Source organism: Argopecten irradians, chromosome 11 (genome assembly GCF_041381155.1).
Source record: "Argopecten irradians isolate NY chromosome 11, Ai_NY, whole genome shotgun sequence".
In the NCBI taxonomy this organism is placed as follows: Eukaryota; Metazoa; Mollusca; class Bivalvia; order Pectinida; family Pectinidae; genus Argopecten; species Argopecten irradians.
This window is the reverse complement of record NC_091144.1, coordinates 35,432,328-35,447,408: the sequence shown is the minus strand read 5'-3', so window position 1 is coordinate 35,447,408 and position 15,081 is coordinate 35,432,328. Positions and strand designations below refer to the sequence as shown.

General features: G+C 34.3%; 1 protein-coding gene across 1 annotated transcript; it reads left to right on the top strand.

Annotated features, from left to right (window-relative positions):
* Positions 1 to 1,519: 1,519 nt before the first annotated feature.
* Positions 1,520 to 13,090, top strand: LOC138335413 (ADP-ribosylation factor-like protein 2). The gene is made up of 4 exons (XM_069284489.1): positions 1,520 to 1,718; positions 2,328 to 2,511; positions 4,754 to 4,932; positions 10,652 to 13,090. The coding sequence occupies exons 1-4, from the start codon at positions 1,560 to 1,562 to the stop codon at positions 10,805 to 10,807; spliced, it is 678 nt and encodes a 225-aa protein (XP_069140590.1). The 5' UTR covers positions 1,520 to 1,559; the 3' UTR covers positions 10,808 to 13,090.
* Positions 13,091 to 15,081: the final 1,991 nt, after the last annotated feature.

Below are 15,081 nucleotides of genomic sequence, written 5' to 3'. Positions count from 1 at the left end.
GGTTTCCAGAAAAAAAACATTACAGGTAGCCTATCCGAAACAGTATCATCAGCTTAAATGGCCCCGTCTTTGCATTCAAAATAGGCCTACACACACGCAAACACTTGTCTATCCTCTGTACAATAAAATAAAAGTCATGACTATGAAGAATTTAGTGTATATCGCGTTCTTAGACCGATACATACATGACAAACATTCAGCAGCTCAACGGTCATACCATCAATAGGCTTTATCACAGTCACTTTCCTCGGTTGAAAATCAAATATGGCGGCTCGCTCCACTTCGGACCGCATCACTACCCTGACAACGATACATACCGGTAGTCGTTCCGCCTTGGTTATCTCAATTTTTATTCGAAATGGACATTATTAATATATATTATCAAATTGAAAAAAAATATATGTTGAAAATAATTGAAAAGTGTCATTGTTGTATTTCAAACCAAACTGCAGCTATAACATTCAACAATCGGAACTATATCTTCGGTCATCCTGACTACCGTAGTTACCCAACTTAGCAACCATCACCGTTTTAAATTTTACGTAAAAGTAGATTTATTTATGTAAATATATAGATTGAACAGTGTTTTGATTGCGTTAAAGGTGGTATGAACGCAATGGGATACAGACATATTCTACATGTAGCGCTAACGCGCTACATTGAATATGTCTGTATCCCATTGCGTTCATACCACCTTTAACGCAATCAAAACAGGCCTGATACATGTATATATGTTTCTGGTAAAACAAGATCGATAATTGTGTAGAGTCTTAAAAAATATTAACTTACCGTTAATACTACATTTATCATCACCTTCTGAACAATTTGATGAAAATAAATAAAATATTTATTTTCATAATGCGGGTCGTATTATGTTTCCCGCCGTTGTCCTAAATACCGCGCGGTAATTGACTATCACTGCGCCAGACAACAAAACAGCGAATTGACTCTCCACTGTTTTCATATATTACGCAGGAAATCTTGCATATGTTTGGTGTCTTAACCTTATTTTAGGTCATTGGAATGCATTTTCTGATGTTATTAATGTTTTTTAAGAAACCTTTATATTTTGCTCCGGAAAGGTAATGGGCCTTTAATAAGACATTTCAATCGCAAATGTAAAATAATAATACATTTTTTGGCAAACTGCTGCTCTTAAAACCGAATAAATATGAACATAACTATAGTTGTTGTGCAGTTATCAAATAATGATATTGATTAGAATCATTTTGACTTCTAAGATCAATGATAAAATGATAATTAAAAATCGAACATACGGATATTCGATAATCTGGTTCGGCAATTAATACAGCCTCAATGTAAAATAAATGTAAAACGAAAGTAGAACACAATATTACTGAGAAGGTAGTCGGTTTTATCGTCGTTAACAGAAATGTATCGGTAGAACATTAGACTTAAATACAAGCATAAGGTAAGGTAATAACCAATGTCTATGTACAGCGCAAGATAAACTTTTATTTCATTTATTTCCGAAAAAAAGCGTTCTGTAGACGCAGACCTTGATTGTCATCACGTGACATCCTGACAACAATCGTAGGATGGCACTGATATGGTTGCAGCAAACTTGGAATGCTAACCGCATAGTTATTACGGTAGCAACCAGCGCAGCCACAGCAGCTATCGCTTACGGCATATACAAACTCCTCTTCAACGAAAAGGAGGAAGAAGCCGATGAGTACTTCGAATCAATTGTTCTGGTAAGTTAATCGCCTGAACATGTCTCAACGAGTTCAGTAGCCACTTTGGAGGATGTATTCAAAAATATTTTAATTTTCTTTAGATAAGGAGAATCGAACATTAGAACTCATAATTTATACGATCAATTCTTGCTGCATCCTCGATATTCCAGGGGTTACTACCACTGCCGCGACTCGATCGTTTTATAGCTAAACTGAAGGTACAGTGTAACTTTGATCCTTTGATGTACAGCGACAGAAACGGTACACGGTGAATGTGTAGCTTTGAATTTGGGCGTAATATCCAAAGGAAGTTTATGCAGGCCTGTGATTGGTCAGTTTTTTCCTCCTCAAACTGCCTCCAGTTTTACTCTGGGATTGTAGAGAGATTTACTGGGTAACTCTTGTTACAAGATACAATTAAAGTCCAGATGGATGAAACGTAAGTGATAGTAACCCCTGGAACATCATGAATGCTAGCGCTCTTGTTGGCATAGGGAACTTCTTTGATTTTTAATGATGTTTCATTTTCTATTGCAAAAGAGAGAGATGTGATTTGTTATTCATGTAACTCTTTATGGTATTTTTTTTTTTTTTGTCATTAAGATGACATGTGTTCGTAATTTTCAGTCAAAAGATCCACCTAGCAAAAAGATTTTAGTGATTGGATTGGATGGGGCCGGAAAGACCAGCTTTGTAAGGTGTTTCGGAAAAGGCAACAAAGATGGGAAGGCATACGACGAGCCACGACCAACAGTGGGATTTAATGTCAAAAGCGTCAACATGGGATCAGTTCTGTTTGACTTTTGGGACGGTATGGTTTAAATTGGATATTCAAGCAGCTACTATTAATGGAAATCGGTTTCATTTTCAAAATCGATAATCGAATGTCAAAACTGATCCATTATCGATTATAATCGGTTTTCATATTCATGAAATAATTGCTTTATTTGTTGGAATTGAACACTTGTGACATATAACTATGTTTAACTGGTGAGAAATAACTATGAATATCGCTTGAATAACAAGGTAAGAAAGCATGTCCATTGCGGACTGGCTTTATGTATCATATCGGAACAATGTCTGTTGGGTAATAAAAATGGGCTAATCATTTAGTTGAATTATGATAAATAAAAGTTTTGTAACTCAAAATCTAAAGATTTAGGACCAAATTCCCTATTAAAATATTTCCAATTAATTGCTTATACAAATTCTTAATTGATGATTGGATTTTGATGATCGGTTTAAATTTTTCTTGATTTATAATTCTGATTAATTGGTTTTAAATATAAATTCTTAATCAATGATCATTATTCAATGATCGGTTTGAATTTATATTTTTTTGACTAATTTTCTCTTTTTTTCAATCATAGGCCCATCACTTCATTTTGTATTCTAGCATAGTAATGCTAGAATACAAAATCATACGATCATTACCAGCGTTCGAAATTAACTCCTGTCCATCTGCCCGTGACCGACAACTTTATAGTAGGGCAGACAATTTTTACCATGCAACTGGTCCTTTGACCGGCAACTTTTTGGTCCAGTTCTGATAGAGTACTAAAGATATACAAAACACAAATAGCAGTAGCATTTTATAAAGATTGAAGATCAAATTGTACAAAACAAATTTTCGTAATATTCTGGTTTTCAGTCAACTTTGTTGAGAGCGCATGATACTAAAACAGATAGGTGGATATTTTTGTTAGTCAAACTATTACTTTGCTAGTATATAAACTACAAGTATAAATTGTAAGTTTGTAAGGACCAGTACCTTTTAGTCAGGACCGGTAACTTTTTAAGGGAGAACACTGATCATCACACTTGTATATGTCTTACATGTTCTTCATCCTTAAAGATGCTCCACCGCTGACAAATGGTATTTTTACACTATCAAAAACAGGAGCAGACGATTTTGTATTTTTCTTCAGTTAAAAAAGTTACTTACTTTACACCATTACCACCATTGAAAAGTTTGAGCTTCTAATTTTACTTCAAGTTAAAAATATGAAAAATAATTAATTGCGTCCCGAAAAAATTCCGTGGCACTATATCTTCTATAGAATGAAGTACTGATTGCGCATGCACTAAAGGCAAAACAAATTATTTTATGTTATTTTTTGTGTTAATTAGGCACATCTATACACGATTAAACACCAATTATTGTTCAAATGATGAATATCATTTATGCTCTGTCGGCGGTGGAGCATCTTTAATATCCACGCCTGGAATATGTCATAGCAAATCTGAAGGCTTTGTGTGCAACACCACACAGAAGTTGGTTTGATCTTTTTAGAGCTGTCATTGATATAAATTTTAAGTATCAATTTATCGAAAAGAATATATCACGAAGTATCGATATACAGTGGAACTCAGTTAATACAAACTTGAAGGGACCAATATTAAAGTTCGAGTTATCGGAGTGTTTGAATTAAGCGAGTTTTTTCGAATTTTCCAAGTTTTTTTAAGCAAAGATAAATCGGGAATTCGGCAAGGACAGGCAAAGTACTTCGTTTCAAACCGTGTTGTCGAATTATCCATGTTCGTATCAACAGAGTTCCACTGTATATCAAAACAATAGTGTTATTGAGAAAAGATGAAATCAATAAGAAGTTACTAAATAATGAACCACAACGCATTTCAAACATATTTATATAACCTTATGCAATTCCATCTTTGCATTTAAGAGAGTTAAAATTAGAATTACCTCCCTTGCTGGTATAGCTACCAGGTATCCATAACATTGTGACATCATTGTTTGTGAGCAAAAGTGATTTCATTTTCTCTGAAAAGTATATATAACGTTACACATCAGAATCAAATACCTTCCCGCAGGGACAGATAACACTGTAATATGCTAATACAGGATATCACAGGATATCCATTTATATATCGGTTTGTTGCTTACATAATATTTACATTTTAAGATAATCAGAAATTTCCAGATATTTCCTCAATATCACTTCTAAACTAAAATATTTATAGAAATTTTCAGTCATGCTTTCTAATATAAATTTTCATAATGATTAACTTTCACTGGTTCATTTCCATTTCAGTCGGAGGATCGGAGGTTTGCCGTGAATGCTGGAAACAGTTTCTACAAAGCATACACAACATCGTCTGGGTAGTAGATGCTTCAAATCGTGAGCGAATCAAGGAATCAAGTGATGCCCTAAATAATTTTCTACAAAATGATAAACAGATGCGTTCACTTTTAATTGTGGCAAATAAACAGGTAACCAGCTGATCTTAACATTGTATTTATCGCAATCAATCCATTCAGCATACCTATAAGTGCCCCTCCCTCTTTTTGCCGTTTAAAAATTCCCCACTTTCACTGAAATGAGGGATATTAATTTGCGTCTGTCTGCCCGCCTGTCTATCTGTAATGCTGGTTTCCATGCCATAACTGCCACAAATTTTTAGCAATTTTTTGTTACTTGTCACACGGTTAAATATGCCAAGAGCTAAGATGCGTTCGCTCGGCAATTTCATAGAACCCTATTTGGCGGAGTTATGGCCCTTTGATTAATGGAAAACAGCAAACTGAAACTACAAGAACTGTGTAGATTTTTCCATTTATTTTCATTTGCATATTGATATTTAACAGAAGGAATAATTTCATGAAATGTTAACCCATATTTGGCTTTATTAAGCACCCTTGCCATTTTAAGTGCCCAGGGCGTTTATTGGGTCGAATATTGTATCTCTAATGAACGACTGTGAAATTATAGAACTTCCACACTACATGGATTTGATAATGTCATCAAAATTCTTTCTTTGGTAGCAGTGTACAGTAAGACCGAATGGCCATGGGTGAGATTTTTATTAAGCAGAAAGCCCCTGTTTTATTATATGCATAAAAAATTAAAAAATGTATATGTCCTAAAATTGGTGAATTCAATCTAGAGAATTATATGCAGGCTTCACATTTGCATAAAGAAATTCCCCAAAATGGGTTCGAGATTAATGGTTTAGAGGGTATCCGAATGTGCGTCTAAGATGGAAAAACTCAATACTGTAGCAGCAGAAATTGATAGCCGGGGTACGAGGTAAGATTGCTCAAAAGTTTAATGATATACCTATGTCGAAATAGGCTCAGTTCCGCTATCACGGCAGTGATGCTTGGTTTTAAACTGTGTTCAAGAAAAAAATTCTCCTAGAGGGGGTGTAATTTTGGGTTGAAAATCCCAATTTTTTGCATTTTTTCAAAAAAACCAAATTTGGTTACCATGGTTTTTACAGGCTCACAAAACCACAAAAAGCGGACCTGTCCAAAAATGAACTCTGCATAACTATTGCAAATGTTGTGTAGATTAAAAATATATATACTTTTATATAGATGTTATTTAAGGTTAAAAAGCTATGTGTACATAATTAAAGCCTGCACTTAATTTTGCTGAATTTTTCAAATCTACTGTACACTGCCACCTTATAGGTGACTGAAATTCTCATTTTTTGGAAAATGACCTTGATTATAATTGATTTTGCTAAATTTTCATTCATTTATCCTAGAAATCACAATCAAACAGTTTGAAAACTGTGTAAATACATATATTTTTCATTTGGTGCAACTAAAGGGAGGTAATTGGCTCATTTTGCCATTCTATAATTTGCTACCTAGGTATGGTATGATATGCTTGACTGTTAATTGATTAATCATTTTACACTTGAACAGCAAGCTGAAAACAGCTAACCGGGTGTCTCTCAGTCCATTTAATATGAATTCCAATTAATTTTGCTCTGCTAATTACCCGGTATCCATGGAGATTTACAGCAAAAGTGCTAATTTTGGATTTTTTTTCATTGATTTCTCAGTTTTCATATAATTAAGGCTATAATATGTATTTTTTGTACTAGAGTGAGTGTTCGGTTAAGCCGATATTGTCAGTTATTGGCATTTTCTTAAGAAAAGAGGGAAAAGGGGCTTTTTTTCAATAAAATGGGAATAGCGTACAGTTTTGTATGAATACATGTAATATTCTGTATTTCAAGGTTGAAAACTCAATATTGTGATTAATTATGCTGGAAATTATGACATTTTGAATGTCATGTTAAGATTTATCTATCAGAATAAGTATATTTAATGCTATGGTAAAGTAAAATAGGATTTGTATTGTCAGAAATAATAACACTAAGTATTTATGACGTCATTTGCGCAGATAATGATGACGTCACAATTATTATGACGTCATGGTTGCTATGACGTCACAGAACAGGGTCAGATTTCATAACAACCCAGTATTTTTCACTTTTCTGCATAGAGAGAAACTCCAAATACCATATTCAATTTGCAGAATAATTTTATTTCAGAAAACAGCATAGTTATTTAACTTTTATTTTTTTTAGGTCACCTGAGACGAAGTCTCAAGTGACCTATTCTAATCGCCTTTTGTCCGTCGTCGTCCGTCGTCCGTCGTGCGTCGTGCGTCGTCCGTCGTGCGTCGTCCGTCGTGCGTCGTATGTCCGTAAACAATTTACATTTTCGACTTCTTCTCAAAAACTGTTGAAGCAATTTCAATGAAATTTTGCACAAACCTTCTAAGGCATAAGGCCAATCAAAATTGTGAATTATACGGTCCCCACCCCCCAGGGAGCTATGGGAGGGGCCAAAAGAGGTTAAATTGACTATAATTTCAAAAATCTTCTTCTCCACTCACAGATGTGATGGAATTAAATACTCTTCATAGATAGAAAGGTCATAAGGTCATTTACAAAAATTGTGAATTATATGACCCTGGGGTCTCGGGTTTCCCCCTGGGGAGGGGGTTAAGTTTACTATAGTTTATATAGGGAAAACACATTTTTGAGTATTATTTGATCATTTGTAATAGGAAATGAGTCAAATATTGTCAGAATTATCAGTATGAGATTGCCATTGAATCCTATTAACCAATTTTCCATGACTGAACCCCAGGGGCCTTAGGGGCGGGGTCAAAAGGGGTCAAATAGGCTATATCTTCAAAAATCTTCTTCTGAAATTCTGGAAATGGTAGAATCACATACTCTTCATAGATTAAAAGGTCTTGAGGTCCTTTACCAAAATTGTGAATTATATGACCCTGGGGTCTCACGTTTCCCCCTGGGGAAGGGGTCAAGTTTACTATAGTTTATATAGTGAAAACACATTTATGAGCATTTTTTGCTCAATTTTAATACGAAATGAGTCAAACTTGTTTAGAATTATAAGCATGAGATAACATTTTAATATCCTGGTCAACCCCCTCGGGGCAGAGGGGCGGGGCCGAAAGGGGCAAATAGGCTAAAACTTTAAAAATCTTCTTCTTAAATACTGGAAATGGTAGAATCAAATACTCTTCATAGATGGACAGGTCTTAAGGTGTTTTATGAAAATTGTGAATTATATGACCCTTGGGTCTCAGGTTTCCCCCTAGGGAGGGGGTTAAGTTTACTACATATAAGTTTTTATATGGAAAACACATTTTTGAGCATTATTTAGTCATTATAATAGGAAATTCGTCAATTGTAGTCAGAATTATCTCTATGTGATGGCCATTGAATCTTATTACCAAATTTTCCATGACTGATCCCCAGGGGCCTTAGGGGCGGTCCCAAAACCGGTCAAATAGGCTAAAACTTCAAAAATCTTCTTCTGAAATTCTGGAACTGGTAGAACCTGAGATAGCATTTAACATCATATCCATATTGGTCCTGGCCGACCCCCAGGGGCGAGAGGGGTGGGGCCAAAAGGGGTCAAAATGGATAACATTTCAAAAATCTTTCTCCTGAATTCACTGATTTGATGGAACCAAATAATCTTCATAGATTAAAAATTTATAAAATCACTGACTGACTTCAAGGGCCTGATGGGCCAATATATATTTATAGTGTTTATATGCATGTCTTTGTTTCATTCTGTGTCTGAATTCAGGTGACCGCTAAGGCCCATGGGCCTCTTGTTTTTTTTCAAATTACCTCCCCTTGTTACTTGTATTGGAGGAATATTGGCGAAAAGATACCTTGTAGGGAAATTGGCATTACTCGGTGACTATTAGAGATACACAGTATCCGGATAGGTCATTTTGTTCGTTACAACTTTGTTTAGACATTATTTGGGTTTTCGGAAAACTTAGAAATACAAAACATGCTGTATAAGGTAGCAGTGTACAGTGAGACCGAATGGCCATGGATGAGATTTTTAATAAGCACAAAGCCCCTGTTTTATTATATGCATAAAAATTTAAAAAATGTATATATCCTAAAATTAGTGAATTCAATCTAGAGAATTATATGCAGGCTTCACATTTGCATAAAGAAATTCCCCAAAATGGGTTCGAGATTAATGGTTTAGAGGTTATCCGAATGTGCGTCTCAGATGGAAAAACTCAATACTGTAGCAGCAGAAATTGATAGCTGGGGTACGAGGTAAGATTGCTCAAAAGTTTAATGATATACCTATGTCGAAATAGGCTCAGTTCCGCTATCACGGCAGTGATGCTTGGTTTTAAACTGTGTTCAAGAAAAAAAAATCTCCTAGAGGGGGTGTAATTTTGGGTTGAAAATCCCAATTTTTTGCATTTTTTCAAAAAACCAAATTTGGTTACCATGGTTTTTACAGGCTCACAAAACCACAAAAAGCGGACCTGTCCAAAAATGAACTCTGCATAACTATTGCAAATGTTGTGTAGATTAAAAATATATATACTTTTATATAGATGTTATTTAAGGTTAAAAAGCTATGTGTACATAATTAAAGCCTGCACTTAATTTTGCTGAATTTTTCAAATCTACTGTACACTGCCACCATAGGGCTACAAAAATAGAATATTGTTTTATAGTATCTTTATTGCTACTGATTCTAATTTGTCCAGACTTCATCTCAAACTTCATAAGGGAGACAAGTCATGCCACCTGACCCTAATTAGCTGTTGAGAGATGTTTTCGGCAGAACTCTAATGCTAGATTATCTCCCCATACATTGAATCCGACATTTTTGCAAAGACAAAAGTATAAATAGGCCAAAGTTTAGTGTTGATAGTGATACTCTAGACAGTGGCTCTTGTACCAAGAGAAGGTCACTGTGACTTCATTTTGACCTATATCAAACAAAAAATCTCTGCAATTTCCATTTCAAAACAAAGTAGAGGAGATTAACTTTTGCTGAACTAAAATAACTCAAAACTAATTTCAATATAACTGGTAGATGAGCTAGATACTAGGTCTGGTGGCTGTCACATAATTACCTGACTGCTGCTCTAAGATAACCGTATTAAATCCATTAAATTCAAAAGGTGTTTAAAAAATTGTAATTCAAGGGACACTTAAAGATGCTCCACCGCCGACAGAGCATAAATGATATTCATCATTTGAACAATAATTGGTGTTTAATCATGTATACCGGGTATATATGCCTAATTAACACAAAAAATAACATGAAATAATTTATTTCGCCTTTGGTGCATGCGCAATCATTACTTCATTCCATATAGGATATAGTGCAACGGAATTTTTTTGGGATGCAATTAATTATTTTTTATATTTTATAACTTTAAGTAAAATCAGAAGCTCAAACTTTTCAATGGTGGTAATGGTATAAAGTAAGTAACTTTTGTAACCGAAGAAAAATACTAAATCGTCTGCTCCTGTTTTTGATGGTGAATAAATACCATTTGTCAGCGGTGGAGCATCTTTAATGGGACCAGGCCCAGATTTCTCGAAACAAACTTGAGTCAAAAACTGACTTAAGTCATAAATTGCCATATAAGTTACATAAGGAGAAAAACTTAAGTTTTAACTTAAGTCTGCACTTTTGTTTCGAGAAATCGAGGCCAGATTTATTGCACAGTCTACAAGCCACTAATCAATTTACAAAAAATATATGTGCCCATTTCAGCGTTCTCTTAGAATGAATTGTTCCTTTAATACAAATTAATGTTAAAACATGATTGAACATAAAGCAGAGAAAAATAAAAAATAAATTGTTTAAATTACAGGATTGTGATGGTGCTATGAAGTTATCAGAAATCAAAAAGCTTCTTCAGGTGGACAGTTTAAAGAGAGATGTACAAATTGTGGGAACGCAGACACCTCAAGGCGGAATGAGAAAAGGAATATGGGCAGCATACAACAAACTCTTAAACATGCCCTGAATAATTTATCATTATTACCAGTTGAAATACATGTTCTAAATGGATAACTTCGTCTGAGTGGAGAGTGGTGTATGTAGAGAAATATGCCTGTTGTGAAACTGAGATTTTTTTTTCTATTTGATATTTTGAAGTTCACCCCCCAAAGACACATTTAGACTCCTCCAAATCAAAGACAAGAAAGTCCATTTTGAAATTTCAGGGGTGAAGGGGTTAAAAATTCTCATGTAAAATCATTGAAGTCGTAATTGTTGAAATTGTAAATGGTTTGAAGACATTTAAATTGTAAAACAAATATAGCATTTGACACTAAAAAAAAAAGTCAAAACGTTAAAAATATGTATTTCTGTTTTAAAATTCCAATGAAATAATGCAATACAAGAAGAAAGTTTTTAAATAATGTCATTAAGATAGAAATCATCAAAACAATTAATATTTTTGAATGAAATGTATTTTGAATTTATCTAGTGCCCATAGTCAAATTTTATAAAAGTCTTCCCCATATTTTTGTTTGAAAAAAAATTTTTATTGAAGGATATAAAGTGACGCTGGCCAGTCATTTAAAAAAAAAAAATCTTTTTTACGAATAGACTAACATGAAAATACATGACTTGTACATTATTGCGTGTTAAAGTGTGCAAAAAGTCCTGAAAACTTTTCTATCGAAATACGTTTTTGTCACAAAAAGCTGTGAGTATTAACTTGAAATGTGACTGTGAATTTTAGTCAGTTTATTACCATTCTAATCGCCAACAACATATCTCGTTAGGAATCTCTTGTGATATTTTTCACAAATATTCTCTTCAACATAATGAAACATCCATATTTTTTAGATTATTTACCCATAGAAATGTGTGCTACATACAAGATGCATTATTAATTTCATTCAATAAATCCAAGTGAATGTGAATTCGATTTCATTTCATTCAGTGATGAGTTTTATACACAATGCATTATATATTTAATATTGATTTATTTATGTTTGGTCAGAATCCGGGCCATTTACTCAATCAATCATATATAGTAATAATTTGTATAAACAATTTTTATATTTATTTTATCTTGCAGATTTTTATTTTTTAGAAAAATAAAATCATGCACTTGCTAAAACTATTTGATACTCAACTTGAGGTGGTTATCTTGTCTTAGAAGCTTTAACAGCTAAATTGACCGCATATATGTGCCGTATATTTGGTTATTATTACAGGGATGCTATTTTAGCAATTTCGCGGCCATCAGGTACCGTGAGATATATTAAGATTTGGCTGAATTATATGAACACCTCGAACCAAATCACGAGTTTTAATTTGCTAAAAATTTTATTTTATGGTTCTGGGTCCAAAATTTGAAAATTTTGGCCCATGACATCGACCGGCTCTATGGCATTTTGTTATTTGAACTTGTTGTATGAAGAAGAATTTAATTTCAAGGTCATTGAATGATTTTGTTTGAAATTTAAAAAAAATTCTATTCAGGTGAAATGGTTCAGTCTTTAAAAAATTCTGCAAAAGGGAATCTCTTCATATTGTCGTAATAATATTTGGATTATATCGAGGATTTTCAATATGACTAGAAAATTTTAAGCGATTCTTATATGTTCCTATTGATGTTTTTGTACCCATACTTACAGTAATGCTATTCTGTATTTGCATATTACAGAGTTATCTGCCCTTGCGGGTAGGTATTGATTGTGACGTCATGTGTTTGCGAGCGAAACGTCATACTTTTCGGAGAAAACGATGTGAATTGCGCTCACAAAATAATGACATAACAATCGATACCTACCCGGAAGGGAGCTAACTCTGTAATATGCAAAGACGGAATAATATGACTTTAGCAATAAGAGAAAGAATTCTATATATACATGTACAGATATAGATCAAAATGACTTCTCCACATTCTATTGTCTCAATATGATGTTTGTGATATTTTTTAGTATATTAAAATGTTAAATGGAGTTATGACAAGAGTCATCGTGATAAGGTTATGATACATTTCCTTGCATAGATATATGATATGATTATTTTACTGTTATTTTTTATTGTTGTAATATATTGTTAAATTGTATCCTGCCCACTATATACAGTGTATTTAGCAAGCTGATCAAGTAATTTTAAGCATAATTGACTCTGACATTTTTTGAGAAATTTTATTATTGGATTATCTCCCTTTATACACTTTTAGCTGAGCTTCATTTCCATTGTAGCTATTGTACTTGTGGTTCACGTGATACTGATTTATACATTTTGTACATGTTACCACGTGGAATAAACATGTAAAAGTACAGTATGTGTATGTCTTCCTTCTATGGTTTTTCTCTGGGTACTCTGGCTTTCCTACACCTAAACCAGGTGTCCTTTTTACAGTGCTATCTCAATGAAGCATGCCCCTGAAGACACCAAATAAGTACACCCCGCCCGGTCACATTAATACGGTGCTTGGGAAAGTACATAACATAATAAGATTAATAAGTTGTGGAGGATGCAAGTTATTTGTTCACACCCAATACTAGTTTTTATGTGGAATAAATATTGAGTGTGATCTCAATTCCGTTCACTCACAATAACATTGTTAGGTCACCATCTTCATAGAAACTTGAGGAAGAATTAACACCGTACCTGTTGTACATGTGTATTGTCCATCTGGGGTGACTTGTACTAATCACCTTTTGTCCGTGGTCGTGCGTCGTGTGTCCGTAAACAATTTCCATTAAGCAATTTCAATGAAATTTCGTACTAACCTTCTAAGGCACAAGGCCAAATAAAATTGTGAATTATTTGACCCCCACCCCCCAGGGGACTGTGGGAGGTGCCAAAAGGAGTAAAATTGACTAAAATTTCAAAAATCTTCTTCTCCACTCACAGATGTGGTAGAATCAAATACTCTTCATAGATAGTAAGGTTTTAAGGCCCTCTACAAAAATTGTGAATTATATGACCCTGGGGTCTCAGGTTTCCCCCTGGGGAGGGGGTTAAGTTTACTATAGTTTGTATAGGGAAAACACATTTTTGAGCATTATTTGGTCATTTATAATAGGAAATTAGTCAAATGTTGTCAGAATTATCCCTATGAAATGGCCATTGAATCCTATTAATAAATTTTCCATGACTGACCCCCAGGGGTCTTAGGGGCAAGGCCAAAATAGGTCAAATAGGCTAAAACTTCAAAAATCTTCTTCTGAAATTCTGGAACTTATAGAATCAAGTACTCTTCATAGATGGAAAGGTCTTAAGGTCCTTTACAAAACTGTGAATTATATGACCCTGGGGTTTCGTGTTCTCCCTGGGGAATGGGTCAAGTTTACTATAGTTTATACAGGAAAAAACGCATTTATGGACATTATTTGCTTATTTTTCTAAGGAAATTAGTCAAACTGGGTTAGAATAATTAGCCTGGGGCCAGAAGGATGGGGCCAAAAGGAGTCAAAATGGTTAAAATTTCAAAAATCTTCTTCTCAATTCACAGATTTGATGGAACCAGATACTCTTCATAGATTAAATAGTCAAATATATCTAGTACCATGTAAAGTATGATTTTTATCGTTTTTCAATCTAGACCTCTTAAATGTCTAAAAATGGTCTTAGGGCACTCTGGTGGGTCCATGATTATATAATCTGTAACTAATTCTCAGATCCCTGTGACTTCAAGGGCCTGATGGGCCATTTTATAGTGTTTATATGTCTATGATTCATTCTGTATAGATCTGAACTCAGGTGATCGATAAGGCCCATGGGGCCTTTTGTTAGGTTTCCTGTCCTGAAGAGTCATCATGTTTCGCCCATAGTCGTTCGCCATGTGCTGTCTGTAAACTTCATTCTAACGATTATTCTCATTTAACAAAAGGTCCAGAGCACTCATATTAAACAAGTTGCATTAGACAAGTACCATACTGGGAAGAAGGGCTACCAAAGTTCAAATGAATGATCTTGTCCTTTATTCAAGGTCACAGGGGTCAAATAGGCTAAAATCTTTAAACAACTTCTTGCCAATAACAAATATGTCCGGGGTACTGATATTTGGCCTATAGCATGATGGGATGATGGGCTACCAAGTTTGTTCAAATGAATGATCTTGTCCTTTATTCAAGGTCACAGGGGTCAAATAGGCTAAAATCTTTAAACAACTTCTTGCCAATAACAAATATGTCCGGGGTACTGATATTTGGCCTATAGCATGATGGGAAGAAGGGCTACCAAAGTTCAAATGAATGATCTTGTCCTTTATTCAAGGTCACAGGGGTCAAATAGGCTAAAATCTTTAAACAACTTCTTGCCAAT

Bases quoted from the DNA above. Each gene is read 5' to 3' on its own strand.
- LOC138335413 (XM_069284489.1), top strand. From the start codon at position 1,560: ATGGCACTGATATGGTTGCAGCAAACTTGGAATGCTAACCGCATAGTT. The intron at 1,719-2,327 runs GTAAGTTAATCG...CGTAATTTTCAG, and splicing joins ACTTCGAATCAATTGTTCTG to TCAAAAGATCCACCTAGCAA. The intron at 4,933-10,651 runs GTAACCAGCTGA...TTTAAATTACAG, and splicing joins TAATTGTGGCAAATAAACAG to GATTGTGATGGTGCTATGAA.